This window comes from Dictyostelium discoideum (assembly GCF_000004695.1).
Source record: "Dictyostelium discoideum AX4 chromosome 5 chromosome, whole genome shotgun sequence".
Classification (NCBI taxonomy): Eukaryota; Evosea; class Eumycetozoa; order Dictyosteliales; family Dictyosteliaceae; genus Dictyostelium; species Dictyostelium discoideum.
In genome coordinates, this window is record NC_007091.3 from 3890582 (window position 1) to 3909513 (window position 18932).

The 18932-nt window shown below is 23.7% G+C and overlaps 8 protein-coding genes and 1 pseudogene across 8 annotated transcripts; 5 read left to right on the top strand and 4 right to left on the bottom strand.

The window, feature by feature from the left end:
- Positions 1-19: 19 nt before the first annotated feature.
- DDB_G0290351 (hypothetical protein) lies at positions 20-2696 on the top strand (the record flags this gene model as incomplete). Its single annotated transcript, XM_630681.1, has 4 exons — positions 20-227; positions 377-977; positions 1046-1317; positions 1447-2696. 4 exons carry the CDS (start codon positions 20-22, stop codon positions 2694-2696), a joined length of 2331 nt encoding a protein of 776 aa, XP_635773.1.
- A 248-nt stretch (positions 2697-2944) lies between these two features.
- Positions 2945-3514, bottom strand: DDB_G0290291 (hypothetical protein; the record flags this gene model as incomplete). Its single annotated transcript, XM_630682.1, has 2 exons — positions 2945-3268; positions 3389-3514. 2 exons carry the CDS (start codon positions 3512-3514, stop codon positions 2945-2947), a joined length of 450 nt encoding a protein of 149 aa, XP_635774.1.
- A 1577-nt stretch (positions 3515-5091) lies between these two features.
- Positions 5092-6822, top strand: CYP514A2 (cytochrome P450 family protein; the record flags this gene model as incomplete). Its single annotated transcript, XM_001134512.1, has 4 exons — positions 5092-5154; positions 5222-6257; positions 6331-6555; positions 6644-6822. The coding sequence occupies 4 exons, from the start codon at positions 5092-5094 to the stop codon at positions 6820-6822; spliced, it is 1503 nt and encodes a 500-aa protein (XP_001134512.1).
- Positions 6823-7771: 949 nt separating this feature from the next.
- DDB_G0290271 lies at positions 7772-8675 on the top strand (annotated as a pseudogene; the record flags this gene model as incomplete).
- A 432-nt stretch (positions 8676-9107) lies between these two features.
- On the bottom strand, positions 9108-9862 carry DDB_G0290293 (hypothetical protein; the record flags this gene model as incomplete). Its single annotated transcript, XM_630684.1, has 3 exons — positions 9108-9233; positions 9475-9547; positions 9750-9862. 3 exons carry the CDS (start codon positions 9860-9862, stop codon positions 9108-9110), a joined length of 312 nt encoding a protein of 103 aa, XP_635776.1.
- A 633-nt stretch (positions 9863-10495) lies between these two features.
- GP138A (cell surface glycoprotein gp138) lies at positions 10496-12995 on the top strand (the record flags this gene model as incomplete). The annotated part of the gene is made up of 4 exons (XM_630685.1): positions 10496-10848; positions 10966-11499; positions 11581-11800; positions 11910-12995. The coding sequence occupies 4 exons, from the start codon at positions 10496-10498 to the stop codon at positions 12993-12995; spliced, it is 2193 nt and encodes a 730-aa protein (XP_635777.1).
- A 217-nt stretch (positions 12996-13212) lies between these two features.
- DDB_G0290353 (hypothetical protein) lies at positions 13213-13373 on the bottom strand (the record flags this gene model as incomplete). Its single annotated transcript, XM_630686.1, has 2 exons — positions 13213-13273; positions 13306-13373. The coding sequence occupies 2 exons, from the start codon at positions 13371-13373 to the stop codon at positions 13213-13215; spliced, it is 129 nt and encodes a 42-aa protein (XP_635778.1).
- A 569-nt stretch (positions 13374-13942) lies between these two features.
- DDB_G0290367 (hypothetical protein) lies at positions 13943-14272 on the bottom strand (the record flags this gene model as incomplete). Its single annotated transcript, XM_630687.1, has 1 exon — positions 13943-14272. One exon carries the CDS (start codon positions 14270-14272, stop codon positions 13943-13945), a length of 330 nt encoding a protein of 109 aa, XP_635779.1.
- Positions 14273-16222: 1950 nt separating this feature from the next.
- GP138B (cell surface glycoprotein gp138) lies at positions 16223-18688 on the top strand (the record flags this gene model as incomplete). The annotated part of the gene is made up of 4 exons (XM_630688.1): positions 16223-16575; positions 16662-17195; positions 17280-17499; positions 17591-18688. 4 exons carry the CDS (start codon positions 16223-16225, stop codon positions 18686-18688), a joined length of 2205 nt encoding a protein of 734 aa, XP_635780.1.
- Positions 18689-18932: the final 244 nt, after the last annotated feature.

Here is an 18932-nt window from a genome sequence, read left to right on the forward strand (position 1 = left end):
TAAATAAATAAAATTGAAGATGAATTTAATTTTTAAATATTATTTATTGTTTTTGATCTGTATTTATAAAGTGTCATCTGATTTCTCACCATTAACAATCAAAAGGTTGAATGCTTTTATTGATTTAGAATACCAAGATTATTTTCAAATAAATTCAGTAATTTCATTTAATCAAACTATTTTTCAAAGTAATCAAATAAATTATATTACTTCACTCGATAATTCTGGTAAGTTTAAATATATATAAATTTTCTATTTTCTTTTTTTTCACCTTTTTTTTACTTTTTTTTTTTTTCACTTTTTTTTTTCACTTTTTTTTTTTTTTTTTCTCCAAATAAAATTCGTACTAATAAAATTAAAACCAAAAATTTTGAAGACTTAATAATAAATGATAATAAATTTAATAGTTGGAAATTAAATAAAGAATCAAATGAATTAAAGATAATTAATTTAGAGATTGAAAATCAATATGATATCGATTTACCGTTAGAATTTATAGGTAATTTTGAAAATGTTTATATCACTAATAATACTGGGTTTTCATCAAGTTGTTTTATTTATGCAGGAGTGGAGATACCTTATACTCTTGATTATTCAAATAATGATACATCAACCTATAAAATATTTCAATTTAAAACAACTCCTTTAAGTTTAAAATTAAAATTTAAACCATCTTCATTATTTCCTTCTTCTTCTTCCTCTTCTTCCTCTTCTCCTTCTTCCTCTTCTCCTTCTTCAATTACTATTAAAGATACATCAAATTTAGAAACTTTAAATAGTTTATTAGATAATAACTATATTGTATTTGAAATTGATAAAAATCAAAAATTATTGTCAAAGTTTTTCCTACCAAAAATTCACATTGGCGAAGGATTAAATAAAATTGGAATCACAAGAAAATCTGTTAAAGATTATTTATTAACAACATGTAATAATACATATGAACCAATAACAACTGTTGGTAATTCTAATAATGTGTAAGTTTTATATTTTATATTTTTTAATTTTTTAATTTTTTAACTAATAATTATAAACTATTTTATAGATATGATCAGTTTTATTTATTTAGAAATAATACAATTAATAATATTTTATCAACAGGATGTGATATTAATTCAATGGATATCTATTCACCAGATAGTTCAATAATATTATCTTGTGATATAATGAATACAAAATTTACAAATATTACATCTAACATTTCAATGTTATTCAAATTATCAAGTTTTCCCATTATAAATTCAACTGCAATTCCTATTTTAAGTGGTGGAATTGTACCATTATCTACAAACTATGATAAATCATTTTCAACTCTATGTATGTATTTTTTTTTTTTTTTTTTTTTTTTTTTTATATTGTGTATATATATTTAAAACTTTTTTTTATATTAACAAAAAAAAAAAAAAAAAAAAAAAAAAATAATAATAATAATTTATTATATTTTAGATATTGATATTTTAAATAAAGGAAATGATAATGCTTTATTTAAAATTATATTACAATATTGTAGAAATGATGGTAAATTTAATTTTAATATTTCAGATGACCAATTAATAATTGATAGAAATGAAAAATCAATGATAGTTAATAATGATAATTACCCAACTAGATTAACTTTCTCTTTAAAGAGTAGATCAAGTTCAATATCAACATTAGGTTTTTGTAAATTTTCAATCTATCAAAATGATCAATATTATTCAGATTTTATAACAAACTTTTCAACTTCAATTCTAGAATTTACACCAAATCCAAATAATATAGCAGGAAGAGAAGTTAGAATTAATAATAATTATAATAATTTAGAAAATAAAATTGTTTCGACTACTACAAATTGTTTAGCACCTAAAATATTAAAAACTATAAATGGTGTTGAATATTGTGTTAATGAATGTACAATTGATCAATTATTTAATAGTGATACATTAGAATGTACACCAACAAAATGTTATATAAAGTATATTTCAAATGTACCACAAAAGATTTACTATAATTCAAATAATGGTTTATGTGAAAGTACACCAAGTTGTCCAAACGGTTATATATATGAATCTAATACATGTGTAGCCCCAAAACCAATAATAAATGATTCAAATTCTAATAGTAATAGTTTCAGTGATTCCTCTTCATCTTTTGTATTCCCATCATTTAGTGATGGTTCTTATTTTAATGAATTACCTGATGCTCCTAGTGGTCCCTCAACAGCTTTAATTATTATTATTTTCGTTGTTGCTTCTGTATTACTATTTATTGTACTTTTCTTTATTATTAGAAAATGTTGTTCACGTAAATCAAAAGAAAGAGTTAAAAAAGATAAAATTAAAGAGTATTATAGTAATAGACCAATAAAACAATTAGATCAACAACCACAGCAGCAGCAACAACAACAACAGTTTCAACAATTTCAACAACTACAACCACAACCATTAATCCAAAAACCACAACCACAACAACAACAACACCAAAGACAAAGACCAATCCAACAACAAATAGTACAAACAAATCAAGTTATTCAAAGAAGACCACAACAAAATCGTCAATTATCACCTCAGCAAATGCAACAAAGAAGACAACAGCAATTACAACAAAATCATGGAGTTCAAAGAGGATTACCACAGCAATATGGCCAGTTATCACCTCAGCAAATGCAGCAAATGCAGCAAAGAAGACAACAACACCAACAACAGCAATATCTATAACAACAACAACAACAACAACAACAACAACAACAACAACAACAACAACAACAACAACAACAACAACAACAACAACATCAACAAAAACAACAACAACAACATCAACAAAAACAGTACTTTTAAAAATAGTAAAATACACAATTTAATTAATTAAGTTTAAGATTAAAATTTTAATATTAATATTTTTATTATTGTTTTATATAACTTTTTTTTTTTTTTTAAAAAAAAAAAAAAGAATTGAATTTGTATATTTATAATTTATATCTGTTATAGAGAGATGAACCAATACCAAATGCAGAACCACCCAATAATGCAAAGAATGAGATATGGGATAAGCAAGTGTGAACATTTTTTGCACAATCATTTTCTTTTTCCTTTTTGCAACAGTATGAACAACAGTTTAACATTTTACTTACTAACCAAGTTCCACCCAATAACAATGAACATTTTGGTGAAATGTAATATGAAAACATAAATGTTGCTGGAATAATGGCACCCAATGCTTCTGAGGTATTTTGATATTCGTGTGCAATTCTCTCGAATTCTGGGTCGCCTTGTACATGTGGTGCTTTTACCTTTTTTTTTTTTTTTATTATTTTTAAAAAAATAATATTAATAGTCAATTTACTATATATTTTTTTTTTTATATTTTAATTGATTTTATTATTTATTTTTAATTTTTTAAATTTACTTACATTATATCTTTTACGAGCTTCACCTAATTTGTATGCTTGGACACTCCATAATCCAATAGCAATGGTTGAAATTGCTGATGGGAACACTATGAAATCTGGAAAAATTGATTTTGTATCAAATGGCATTTTTATATTACTTTGTTAAAACTATATTAAAATTTGAATAAAAAAAAAGTATTGATAAATCACTAATAATAAAAAATTAAAATTTTAATATAAAAAAAAAAAAAAATAATAATAAAATTTTAATAATAAAAAATATAAAAAAAAATAAAAAATATAATAAAAATGTAAACAAAATGTAAACAAAATGTAAACAAAATGTAAATAATTACCACTACCACTATTTTTTATTCTTTTTATGGAAAATAGATAATTTTAACCCCATTTACAAACAACAGTGGGGGCAACACTATCACAAATAATAATAATAATGAACATACATTTTCCACTATCAAAACCCAACCCACAAACACACTATTAAATAAAAATATCGTGAATATACATAAAAATTAACTTTTTATATAAAAATACAAATACAATAATTATTAATTATTTTTTTTAAAAATAACAACAATAGGATTTCTATGTAATTAAAAAAAAAAAAAAAAAAAAATTTAATTTAAAAATAAGATAAAATAAAATAAAATATTTTTATAATGATCCATTGATTAATTTTGTTTCAATTTTTATTTTTAATTTTTTTTTAATATTGATTAATCACCGTTTAAACAATAATAATAGTTTTATTTATGAATTTTATATTTTAAAAAGTAATAATTATCTTTTTTTTTGAAAGAATGTATTTGATTTGATGAATTAGTTAAATAAGATAAGATTTAGAAGCACTGATTCCGAAAAACAATAAACTTTTCAAGTTAGTTTTTTTTTATTTTTTTATATTTGTTTGATAAAATCATTTGGGTCTCTGAAATTACCAGTGTCTTTTGAAAGAGTTAATTTCAAGTCTTTTGCTTTTTTTATATATTCTAAGGTAGCTAGTTTATACCATTTATTAAGTAGGATATTGTTTTTTTTTTTTTTTTTGTTTTGTTTTTATATTACCAATTGGGCTTTTGTTGTTTCAAAAAAAATAATTTCAGTTTTTTGCAATTCACAATATTCTATTTATTTTTTATTCGAGAATCGAACCCCCATCTTACAAATAGTCAAATGTTCGATTCTCGATTCATCCATTATTGGAAATTTTTTAGTTTTGGAGTTCCAAAAAAAAAAAAAAAAAAAATTGTAAAAGTTTAAATGCATCCAAACGATATTAAAAATATTATTTCAAAACCACTAAATAAATTAATTGATAAAAAGGATTTAAAAAGGATTTATTTAATATTTTATAACTAAAAAAAATTAGAACATAAAATATTACGTCATGATTATTAATATCCAAGACGTTAAAAAGTTTAATTTTCAATTTAAAAAACAATAAAATCTGGGGAGACAGATAAAAAATTTTTTTAAAAAGTGGGAATCTAACACTTTTTCTTTGATAATAGAGTAATACAGTTATTAATTAAATTTTTTATTTTTAATTTTTTTTTTTTTTTTTTATTTTTTTTTTTTATTTTTTTTTTATTATAGAAGAAATATATTTTTTTTTTATAATAAATATTTTATTTTTTAACTCCTTTTTTGTATATATATACATTTAAAATAGATTTATTTTTTTTAAATTTTTAAATAAAAAAATGAATTTAATTTATACTATCATTTTGACAATAATAATATTGGTTTTAATAATATCAATTAAAGTAATTATGATTTTAAAAAATAAAAATTTAGAAAATTAATTAATAGTTTTTTTGTTATAAAATTTAGGATTTATTTTTTGAAGATAAAATTAAAAAAATTAACAAATCAATACCCAGTCCTCCAACAATTCCCATTTTTGGAAATTTACTACAAATAAATTCAAAAGATGTTGCAACTTGTTTTAATGATTTTTATAAGCAATATGGAAAAGTTTATAGACTTAGATTAGGTAGTGTTGAAACTGTAGTTCTAACTGGTGGAGATATTATTGATGAATGTTTTAATAAAAAATATAGAGATTTTTTAAAAGCAAGATATGTTAAATTTTCAAGATATTTAGGAAAAGATACTAATATTTTACATTCAAATGGTGATTATCATTTTCTTTTGAAAGGAGTTTTATCAAGTCAAGTTACTGTTAGAAAATTAAATAATGGAAGATTGGAATTTAATAAATATATATTGCAAATGTTTAATAATTTAAATAATAATGATGAGGGGTCAACAATGTTTCTTGCTAATGATGTTCCATCTCAAATTAAAAAACTTATTTTAAAAGTTGTTTTAAATTTCACATTAGGTATTGAAGAAAATGATGATATAAATTTATCACTTTTTCAAAATGGTTCTAATATTTTTAAAGCTGCTGGTCTTTTTATTTACTCCGACTATTTACCATTTCTATTCCCACTAGATATAAAGTCAATGGCTAAATCTAACATGATTTCAAGTTATGTGTTTGTAAGAGATTATTTAGCAAAGAAATTAGAAGAAGTTAAGAAAAAAGAATATATAATTAATGGTGATGATGATGGTGGTGTTGATACTTCCCAAACACCACTAATCGAGAGCTATTATAAACTTTATTTACAAGGTTTAATCGGATATGATTCTATTTTATTATCAATTGTTGATATAATTATTGCATCAGTTGATACAACATCAAATTCAATTTCTTTTATTATAGCTAGATTAACTAATCATCAGGAAATTCAATCTAAAATTTATGAAGAAATTATGAGTAATGATATTAATAATAATTCAAATAATATTTCATTTTCTGATCATTCCAAATATCCATATATAATTTCAATAATGAATGGTAATTATAAATTATAAAATTAAAAAATATTTATAAATTATTAAATTAAATAATTTTTATTTTTAAAAAATAGAAACATATAGATACTATGCATCAGTTCCTTTACCTGAACCAAATATGACTACTGAAGATATTGAAGTGGATGGATATAAAATTGCAAAAGGTACACAAATTTACAAAAATATAAGAGGTACACTTATATCAAAAGAGTTTTGGGGTGAAGATGCATTAGAATTTAAACCAGAAAGGTTTAAAACTCAAACTTTAAATCAAAAAGGACTTCTTCATTTTGGTGCTGGTATGTATTATTATTATTAATATAAAATATAATTTTTTTTTTTTTTATTTTATTATTTTACTAAAAATTCTACTAAAAAAATAAAAAGGACCAAGAGGTTGTCCAGGTGCCAGGTTTACTGAATGTTTTTTTTTTACATTAATGGTTTTATTATTTAAGAATTATAAATTACAAAATCCAAATGATAATCCAATTGATGATAGAGGAGATGTTGGTTTATCAATGCAATGTAAACCATATGATGCATTATTTATAAAACGAAATTAAATATTAAACAAAATAAAGATATATAGAACTGGAATTAGTTTTTTTTTTTTTTTCTAAAAAATTATATATATGATTTAAAAAATTAAGGGCCACTCCGAAAAGCATATTTTTTTTTTTTCATAACTGTTCTTATATCAAATTGTATCAATAATGTTCTTACCAAGCCAAGAATACAAGATTATTTTCTTTAATTGAAATTTGGGAAATATGGTTCAGTAGTTTTATTGAAATTTAAGAATGGATTTGGTAAAACCATATCACCACCTTTGTTACCACCAAGACATTGAATACATGATGGTACTGTTCCATTGAGTTGGTTATAGTTTAAATATAATAATTTTTTCTTCAATATGATTCGGGAATATCACCCACAACCTTTTTTAAAAAAATAAATAAAAAATTTCAATGTGTTAAATTAAATTACATTTTTAAAATAAAATATAGTTAATCATCTTTACTTACGACAGACTGGTATATGTAAATTCCAGTGAGTAATGGTGAGTTATCAATATTTGGTAAATATTGTTCATACTCATTATTTTCATCATAATAATAAGCAAGGTTTGAGAAATCAATACATTCATATTTTAATTGTTGAATATTGAACTTTTATCAAAATGTCTTAATTTTTTTTAAAAAATTTAAATTGTTGTTATAAAGGTAAATTTTTTTAAATTTTTTTTTGTAAGAATATTACTACCTACATTTCTAAATAATTTTTAGACCTAATGTATGAAAGATCAATAATACCAACTGATTGGTCAATAATTGCACCTGAACCATAAATATATAAAAAATCAATTACTGGAACATTTGATAAGAATGAATGAATTGAAAATTCTTGAGGATTATCACTATCAGTAAATTCAATACTTAAACCTTTTAAATTTTTAAAAACCACATTGTTTGAAATGGAAAAGTTGTGTTTTTTTAAAAAGCAATAATATAATATTACCCAAATTTCAAAATTGATGAAAACTATAAAAATTTAGTAGCAACTGATGGAATTGAAAAATTAATAATTACTGGTACTAATTTAGGTTGGTATGGAAATGATTTAACACCAATTATCGCAAATTCAAAATTAGGTATTACCATTCCAAAGGGTGTTGTTACAAATAAGAGTATTACTGTAACTTTCCAAAATGGTGAACAAAGAACATTTAATTATAGTTACGTTCTTCCTTTCATTAAATCTTATAGTTTTTTAGAATTAAACGGTCATAAATATTTCACAATAAATGGTACTGGTTTCGATTTTGAGAATTCTAATAACATCACTATTAATGGTCAACAAATTACATTTTATAATGCAATGGGAGGAGGTGATAATGATGGTATGGTATTATTACCTATTAATAATTTACCAAGTTTTGATAGTGAGACAATCCACGTTTGTAGGTGGTCAAAGTTCAAATGAAGTTACATTTTATTATTTCAACTCAATCAATATTACTGAAGAGAATTTAGTTTTAAATAATACAGGTGGTTCAGTAGATGTTAATGGTTCATTTGGTACTAATAATATATCATTAGTTTCTGTCTCAATCAATGGTACCAATTGTATAGTTACATCATACACAAACTCAAAATTAACAATTACATATCCATCGAATCATGTTGGAGATAATTATGTTTTAACTTTGAATGTTGGTGGTTATGCAGTTAATCTTGTTGTTGAATACATTGAAGGCGGTGAAACTCCAACACCATCAACAACACCATCAACAACACCATCAACAACTCCAAGTTCAACTCAATCACCTGGCGATGATGGATCAACATCTTCAACATTATCAATTTCATTTTATTTAATTACTTTGTTATTATTAACACAACAATTTATTCAATAATCAAAAATAAATTTTCTTAATTTATAAAAACCTATTTTTTTATTATTTTTTTTAAATCTCTAAATATCTTTTTTTATTTTTTTTAATATATTATTATTTTTGCATAATGTCCCATGCCAATTTCATCACATTAATTTAAGAAGCTTATTAATTTATTAATTTGAGCATACACCTATTTTTAGTCATTGTCACTTATTAATGCTATTACTATTACTATCCTTTCCAATTGGTGTTATCATCTTCTTACTCTTATTTAGTAACTGATTCAGGTTTGAAAATTATTAAAATAGAGTTTTTGAAGCCAAATCATCTGTTGTTGGTGTTGTTGATGTTCTGTACCTGTTGATTTTGTTGCTTTTGTTGCTTTTGTTGGTTTTATTGCTTTTGTTGCTGTTGTTGCTGTTTTTGTTGCTGTTTTTTGATTTGATTGTGTTAATCTGAAACAGAATCAACATGTTGAGTCGACAACAGAATCATTTGATCATCAACAACAAATGGGTATTTATCTGGTTGTGTTCCTGAAGTTGTTCCTGTGGTTGTTGTTGATACGATAACTACCTACTAATAATGATTGAAATTCACCATCAATATTGGTGATTGTTGAAAACCTGTATTGAAATAAGTTCTATAAATTGGTTGTGAATGTTAAACAATATTTACCATCGACAAGTAGATTATCTGTTTGTTACTAGAATAGATCCTATTGGAGTTGTTGTTGTTGCTATGACGGTAAAATAATCACCTGCTAATAAATTATCAAAGATATAGTAGCATCAGAGTCTGTTGTTGTTTGAGTTACACTTCCATTTGAATCTTGAAGTAGTGATAATTGGACACATGGAAAGAATTGATTATCTTCTCTCTTTCCATCGCTATTCTTATAAACACGATACTGATACGATATCATTGAGTGGAACTAAACCAATATTGATTGTGTTAATTTGAAACAGTATTCGCATGTTAACTAATCTTAAATTACAATTGATATTGGTCTGTATTGCTAATAAATGATTGAAATTGTATTCACAATCAACACCTGTTTTAACTGAAGCTGTTATAACTCATATTGCTTACACCATCGAAGCTGCCCGTGGACATATTGATATCATCAACAAACTCATAGTCCAACTAAAATTATGGGAAGCATCGTTACTAAATCTTTCAAATGGTTTGGAATTATCTTCCATCCATTTATCAAATCTACTGGGTATCAGCTTGTGATGTTTTAAGGTATTTGATAGATCAGCTATATCCAATACTCTTTTTCCTCACCCAAACTCATTATATTATATTATTTATGGTGAATGGGTTTGTAGTAAAATAACAATGAAAAAAAAAAAAAAAAAATAAATAAATAAATAAAATTTGCAGCGCCACACAAAAACAGATTTTTTTTTTTTTTTTTTTTTTTTTTTTTTTTTTTTTTTTAATTGTGTAAATTTAAAGAGGGTTGGAGTATGATTGATTAAAATAAAAAAATAAATAAAAAAAAAAAAAAAATTTTATTACTTTTTCAAGGAAAGGGGCGATGAGATTTGAAAAAAAAAAAAAACCCGATTTCTCCAAAAAAAAAAATTATTTTAAATTTAAATTTTTTTTTTCTAAATACTTTCATACTTTTTGGCTTGATCAGTTTTATTTGAAAATTAATTTTTTTTTTTTTTTTTTTTTTATTTATAATTTTTTTTTTTATAAAATTAAAAAAAGTTTTTTTAGATAATTTTTTTTAAATTTATTACAGGGTAAAATCTTTTTTTTTTTATTTTAATTTTTTTATATCATTTTTTCATTATTTTATTATTATTTAAAAATAAAAAAAAATGAAAATTATTTTAATATTATCAATTTTTTTAATATGTTTTTTACAACTTGGACAATCAGTTATTGATCCATCTCAAAATGAGGTCATGTCAGATTTACTATTTAATTTGTACGGTTATGATAAGAGTCTAGATCCATGTAACAATAATTATGTTGAGTGTGAATATATCAATACAACAAGTACCATTCAAACTGTTAAATCTTTGTCTTTAGGTGCTCCCTTACATCAATATGTAATCACTCAAGATTTAACTCCACTCCAAAATTTAACCAGTTTTGAAGTAAATGAAAAAATTTATTTAACTTCATCCTTTTTTAATTATATTAATAAATTCTCTCAACTTGAAAGAATGTAAGTAAAAAAAAAAAAAAAAAAAAAAAAAAAAAAAAAAAAAAAAAAAAAAAAAAAAAAAAAAAAAAAAAAAAAAAAAAAAAAAAAAAAAAAAGTAATTAATAATTTAAATAATAGAGTTACATATTCTCTTAATCTAACAATTCCAGATGATACAATTTTCCCAGCAATTTTTGAAACATTTACTATTTATAAACCTTCAGTTCCATTAAGTAAAGTAATTTTTGAATCACCTATTAAAAACTTATATGTTGATTCCCCTTTAACTGGTTACAGTATTCCAACTTTAGTAAATGTCAATCCATATCTTGGAAACCTTCAACTTCCAGTAACTTACTATTCAGGTTTTCCTTCAAATTTGTCTCAAGCATTCCCAAATTTACAATATTTAGCCATCTATGTAAATAATGATATGAATCAAAATAATTACCACAACTTTTCCATTTCAAACATTGGAGTTTTTAAAAATTTAAAAGGTTTGGATATTGAATTTACTGATAGTGATAATCCTCAAGAGTTTTCAATTCATTCATTCTTATCAAATGTTCCAATAATTGATAATTTATATATTTATGGTCAAGGTGTAACTATTGACCCATCAGTTGGTATTATTGATCTTTCATACATTAATCCTAAAACTTTTTTAAAAATGTAGGTAATAATTAATATACTTACAAAAAAAAAAAAAAAATACCTTTAACAACAATTTAAATTTTTTAAAAATAAAATTAGACAAATTCAACAAACTTCATTATTAAACAATTGTAAAGGCATTATTTTAAAATCACCAAAAAAAGCTTCTTTCAATTCTTACTATAATACATTTTCATATGAATGTATTGATTTCTCAAACATTGCTGATTTTTCTGATTATTATAATGATTATGAACAATATTTACCAAATATTGATAATGCTCCATTACTCACTGGAGTTGACATATATCAGTCTGTTGTAAGTTTATCTTTACTTAGGTTATAATTAATTTTAAATTTATTTTATTATAAAAAAAATGTAGTTTAATTTAACACTTTTAAATTTTTTTTTTTAATTTTTTAAAAAGGTTGTAGGTGATATTCCTGAATCATATTGTAGAATAAATTATTTGTCTCTATACTATAACCAACTCAATGGAACAGTACCATCATGTATTCAATGTCTTGGTGGTGTCAAAGGTGGTGACATAGTATTACCAAATCCATTTTTAAATTTCAATAAAACTACTGAACCATATTGCCCAACTTTCAAAATTGATGAAAATTATACACACTTAGTAGCAACTGATGGAACTGAAAAATTAATAATTACTGGTACTAATTTAGGTTGGGATGGAAATGATATAACACCAATTATCGCAAATTCAAAATTAGGTATTACCATTCCAAAGGGTGTTGGTACAAATAAGAGCATTACTGTAACTTTCCAAAATGGTGAACAAAGAACATTTAATTATAGTTACGTTCCTCCTTTTATTAAATCATATGGTTTTTTGGAATTAGACGGTCATAAATATTTCACAATAAATGGTACTGGTTTCGATTTTGTGGATTCAAATAACATCACTATTAATGATCAACAAATTACATTTGATAATGCAATGGGAGGAGGTGATAATGATGGTTTGATAATATTCCCTATTGATGAATTACCAAATTTTGCTACTGAGAGTAAATTTACAGTATCTGCACTTGTAGGAGGTCAAAGTTCAAATGAAGTTACATTTTATTATTTCAACTCAATCAATATTACTGAAGAGAAATTAGTTTTAAATAATACAGGTGGTTCAGTAGATATTAATGGTTCATTTGGTACTAATAATACATCATTAGTTTCAGTCTCAATCAATGGTACCAATTGTTTAGTTACATCATACACAAACTCAAAATTAACAATTACATATCCATCAAATCAAGTTGGAGATAATTATGTTTTAACTTTGAATGTTGGTGGTTATGCAGTTAATCTTGTTGTTGAATACATTGAAGGCGGTGAAACTCCAACACCATCAACAACACCATCAACAACACCATCAACAACTCCAAGTTCAACACCAACCCAATCACCTGATGATGATGGATCAACATCTTCAACACTATCAACATCTTTTTATTTGATTACCTTGTTATTTTTAATTCAACAATTTATTTAAAATGTGATTTTAAGTGTAATAAAAGGAAATTATCATTATTTCAAACAAAAGCCAAATCAATTAATTTATTTTATGTAAGCCTTATAATTTTAATGGTAGTTTATAAACAGTTTTAACATCTTTATTTTTTATAATTTTTTTTAGTTGTTGAATTATATACATATTATGATGACTTGATTATGTACTATTATTATTATTTCTAGTTAATGGGTTACTTTTACCTTTTATTTAAAATACCACTTTTAGTTTTTGCTAAAATATCACTATTACAACTACTACTAATTTGATTATTAATTAAAAATAAAAGTACTAATTTACACAAAGTTCAATTGGATCTAATGATTTCGATAGATGATTTAAATTTACAAGATAACACATTTCCATTGGTTATCAATTATATTTTATAATTGTAAATAGAACTTGTGGCGACTGTTATTGGTTGTGGTTGTTATGAGTTGTTGTTACTTTTTAATGCTATTACTATTACTTCTATTACTATTACTATTACTATTACTATTACTATTTTTTCCAATTGGTGTTACCATCTAAAGTTAAATTTCTATTGAATCCATAGCCTATATCTAATTTAGTAACTGATTCTAGTTTGAACAACTTATTAACAAATTAAAATAAAGTTTATGAAGTTAAATAATCTGTTGCTGAAGTTGTTGTTTCTTTTGTAGTTCCTTTAGTTGTTGCTGTAGTTGTTGCTTTTGTTGCTGCAGTTGGGTTTGATTGTGTTAGTTTGAAATGGAATTAACATGTAGAGTCGACAACTGAATTATTTGAAGTTAGAACAGATGGGTATTTATCTGGTTATGTTGCTTTGATCAATAATTAACTACTTATGAATGATTGAAATTCACCATCAATATTGATGACTGTTGAAGACACGATTGGTAATGTAATTGACACATTCATTTACCGATATCACTTGGTAGTTTGAATCAATCCCAACATAGTTCCGATTCCCTAGAATGGTAATAAACTAAGGCTTTGGTTATCAAGTGTCCTGAAACATGATTTAATAATTGAGCCATCTGAAGTTTGAGAGAATGGCGAATCTGATGATCTGGAATTTTTGCCTCAATACAATATTCACTTGGTGGAACATCTTTGAATTGATAATTTCCATCTGGACCTGTTGTAGTTCCTTTAGTTGTTGCTGAAGTTGTTGATAAAATAACTTTACTATATTTATTGGCAAGTTGTAATTCAATACTTGGCGAATCATCACTACATTTACCTGTATTGAATCTAAACATTATCACCAACATTGAATAATGAAATTCTGGACTGTTGGTTACTGCAATACATCCTATTGGAGTTGTTGTTGTTGTTGTTGCAATGATACAACAATATCCTGCTAATGGATTATCAAAGATAGTTGCCATCAGGATCTGTTTATTGTGTTTGTATTTGGTGACTATAATGTACACATTATTATTAAAAGATTGAAAATCTTGATTTTTACCGATCACTAGCGATGATGCTGCATTAACACTACCAAATCTAATACAATGTCATTGAATTTGATTTTGAAAAATTTGCTAAAATCTGACCTCTCTACCACCTGAACCATTACAAATATCCACTATTTTCTCTTCTTATACACAACCAATACTATTTCCATCAACAGAATTTAAACTTGTTGATGCTGCTGTGCTGCTGTGTTTTTGTTGTTATTGTTGTTATTGTTGTTGTTGTTGCTTTTGCTTGTGCTTCTGTTACTAATAAATTTGTAATAATTGGCACAAAGGAAATTATCACCAATGTCAATATTATTGATTAACAATTGAAAAGGGATCTCTAGCCCTACATAATGGCAAGTATAATGGATGGAACAAAAAGTACGATATACCCAGAACGACTAACAGAATCAACGGCGGCACAACTAATTTCCAACTTTTTGTTTTAGTTTACATCGTGGATGAACATAGTTTAACTCTGGTGGATTATTAAAGAAACCAACCAATGGATGTATACATTGATACAACTGACAGCGACTGGATTTGAATATCAAGCATTCAATTGCAAATGTTTTGATTGGTGATAATTTGAATGGTTACTAGAGAATGGATTTAAACTACTAAAAACATTTACTTGGATATAAATAGTTGAGTAGATTGACTTATCAAAAACATTCAATAAACATTCATAAAAATTCTTTTTTTTCTTTTGAATCTTTATCTATATTAAAATTGAAAATAAAAAAAAAAATGGGAAAATGAAAAAATAGAAAAAAAAAAAAAAATAATAAAAATTAGAGTTGTGGGAAATCACCAGATTTCAAAAAAATAAAAAAAAAAAAAAAAAAAAAAAAAAAAAAATAAAAATAAAAATAAAAATAAAAAAATAGTGATATTACCTTAACTGTTTTTTTATTTGATTTTAATTTAAATTGTCCTCATCGGATTGAAAACAATCCCGCTCCTCTTTTTTTTTTTTTTTTTTTTTTTCAATTTTTTTTTTTTTTTTGAAATATGGTGATTTCCCACAACTCTATTAAAAAAAAAAACAAAAAAATAATAATTTAATAAACTTTATTTGTTTTTATTTAAAATCAAAAAGTTAGGGCATGTTATTTTTTTTTCGCTCAGTGATTAAAACAAATTATTGTGGGGGAAAGTTGGCACAAGGCTACACAAAAAAAAAAGAAAAAAAAATTTTTTTTTTTTTTTTTTTTCACTCCTCGATTGCTTTAATTTTTCTTTGAACACCTCCAATTTTTTAAGGGGAGTTGCCCAGAAAATAAAAAAATAAAAGTAAAAAAAAAGGCCACAAACCCGCATAAATACTTTTTTTTTTTATTTTAATTTTAATTTTATATTTTAATTATTGTAATATTATTATTTTATCGGTGATTATTTTAATTTTTTTTACAAACCTAAGCTTTTTTTATTTTTTTTTTGGATACTTTCATACTTAGATTTTTTTTTTTTTTTTTAGCTTGGTCGATTCGAATTTTTCTTTGAACATCATTTTTTTTTTTTTCATTTTATTATTATTTATTTTATTTTATTTTATTTTTTTTTTTTTTGATAAAATTATAAAAAAAGTCATTGATTACTTTTTTTTTGAAGAGTTAAGAAAAAGAATCTTGGTTGGCTTTCAAGTTTTTTTTTTTAGATTTTTTTTTTTTTTTAAATTTATTATAAAGGTTGGAAATTTTTTTTTTATTTTAATTTTTTTATTTTATATTTTCATTATTGTAGTAAAAATAAAAAATGAAAATAATTTTAACATTATCAATTTTTTTAATTTGTTTTTTACAACTTGGACAATCAGTTATTGATCCATCTCAAAATGAGGTCATGTCAGATTTACTATTTAATTTGTACGGTTATGATAAGAGTCTAGATCCATGTAACAGCAATTCTGTTGAATGTGATGATATCAATTCAACAAGTACCATCAAAACTGTTATATCTTTAAATTTACCTACTCCCTTACAAGAATATGTAATCACTCAAGATTTAACTCCACTCCAAAATTTAACCTATATGGAATTATATGAAAAAATTTATTTAACTTTATCCTTTTTTAAAAATATAAATAAATTAACTCAACTTGAAACAATGTTAGTAAAAAAAAACAATAAAAAAAAAATAAAAAATAAAAAAAAATTATATTAATATAAAAACTAATTAAAAATTAAAATAATAGAGTTACATTATCTTTTAATGTAACAATTCCAGATGATACAATTTTCCCAGCAAGTTTAGAAACATTTAGTATTTATAAACCATCAGTTCCATTAAGCATAGCAATTTTTGGATCAAATATTAAAAACTTATATGTAAATTCCCCTTTAACTGGTTACAGTATTCCAACTTTAATAAATGTCAATCCATATCTTGAAAACCTTCAACTCCCAGTAACTTACTATTCAGGTTTTCCTTCAAATATATCACTAGCATTCCCAAATTTACAATATTTAACCATCTATGTAAATAATGATATGGACCAAAATAATTACCACAACTTTTCCATTTCAAACATTGGAGTTTTTAAAAATTTAAAAGGTTTGGATATTGAATTTACTGATAGTTATAATCCTCAAGAGTTTTCAATTAATTCATTCTTATCAAATGTTCCAGTAATTGATAGTTTATATATTTATGGTCAAGGTGTAACCATTGACCCATCAGTTGGTATTATTGATCTTTCATACGTTAAGTCTAAAAAATTTTTAAGCATGTAGGTAGTAATATTCTTACAAAATTTTTTTTAAATAATATTCACTTTTATTAACAATGTTAAAAATTAAAAAAAAAAATTTAGTAATATCCAAGAAAGTTCATTATTAAACAATTGTAAAGGTAAAAGTTTTAAATCACCAAAAAAAGCTTATTTCCGTTCTAATTATAATACATTTTCATATGCATGTATTGATTTTTCAAATCTTGCTTATTTTTATGATTATTATAATGAATATGAACAATATTTACCAAATATTGATAATGCTCCATTACTCAATGAAATTTACATATCCGAATCTGTTGTAAGTGAATATATTTAACTTTAAATTAATTCGGAAAAAATATTATTTAATTTAACACTTTTAAATTTTTTATTTTTATTTTTTTAAAAAGGTTGTCGGTGATATTCCTGAATCATATTGTAGAATAAATTATTTGGGTTTAAACTATAACCAACTCAATGGAACAGCACCATCATGTATTCTATGTCTTGGTGGTAACAGAGGTGGTGACATAGTATTACCAAATCCATTATTAAATTTCAATAAAACTTCTGAACCATATTGCCCAACTTTCAAAATCGATCAAAATTATACAAATTTAGTAGCAACTGATGGAATTGGAAAATTAATAATTACTGGTACTAATTTAGGTTGGTATGGAAATGATATAACACCAATTACCGCAAATTCAAAATTAGCCATTACCATTCCAAAGGGTGTTGGTACAAATAAGAGTATTACTGTTACTTTCCAAAATGGTGAACAAAGAACATTTAATTATAGTTACGTTCCTCCTTTCATTAAATCTTATGGTTTTTTGGAATTAGACAGTAATAAATATTTGACAATAAATGGTACTGGTTTCGATTTTGAGAACCCTAATATCATCACTATTAATGGTCAACAAATTACATTTTCTATTGCATTGGGAGGAGGTGATAATGATGGTTTGATAGCATTGCCTATTGATGAATTACCAAATTTTGATAGTGAGACTAAATTTACAGTATCTACACTTGTAGGAGGTCAAAGTTCAAATGAAGTTACATTTTATTATTTCAACTCAATCAATATTACTGAAGAGAAATTAGTTTTAAATAATACAGGTGGTTCAGTAGATATTAATGGTTCATTTGGTACAAATAATATATCATTAGTTTCAATCTCAATCAATGGTACCAATTGTTTAGTTACATCATACACAAACTCAAAATTAACAATTCAATATCCATCGAAACAAGTTGGTGATAATTATGTTTTAACTTTGAATGTTGGTGGTTATGCAGTTAATCTTGTTGTTGAATACATTGAAGGCGGTGAAACTCCAACACCATCAACAACACCATCAACAACACCATCAACAACACCATCAACAACTCCAAGTTCAACACCAACTCAATCACCTGGTGATGATGGATCAACATCTTCAACATTATCAATTTCATTTTATTTAATTACTTTGTTATTATTAACACAACAATTTATTTAATAATTAAAATAAATTTTCTTGATTTATACAAATCTATTTTTAGATTTTTTTTTTTTTTTTTTTTTTTTTTTTTTTTTATTATACCTAATTTTAAACAGTTGTTTAATTGTTTTAAAAATAACAATGGTCAAGTGATTATTTGTTTAGTATGATTGATTAATATATTATTTAAGTAATATGAATAATAATTTCAAATTAACTTAATAAATGATAATAATATTTTAAATAAAAAAAAGTAAAAATA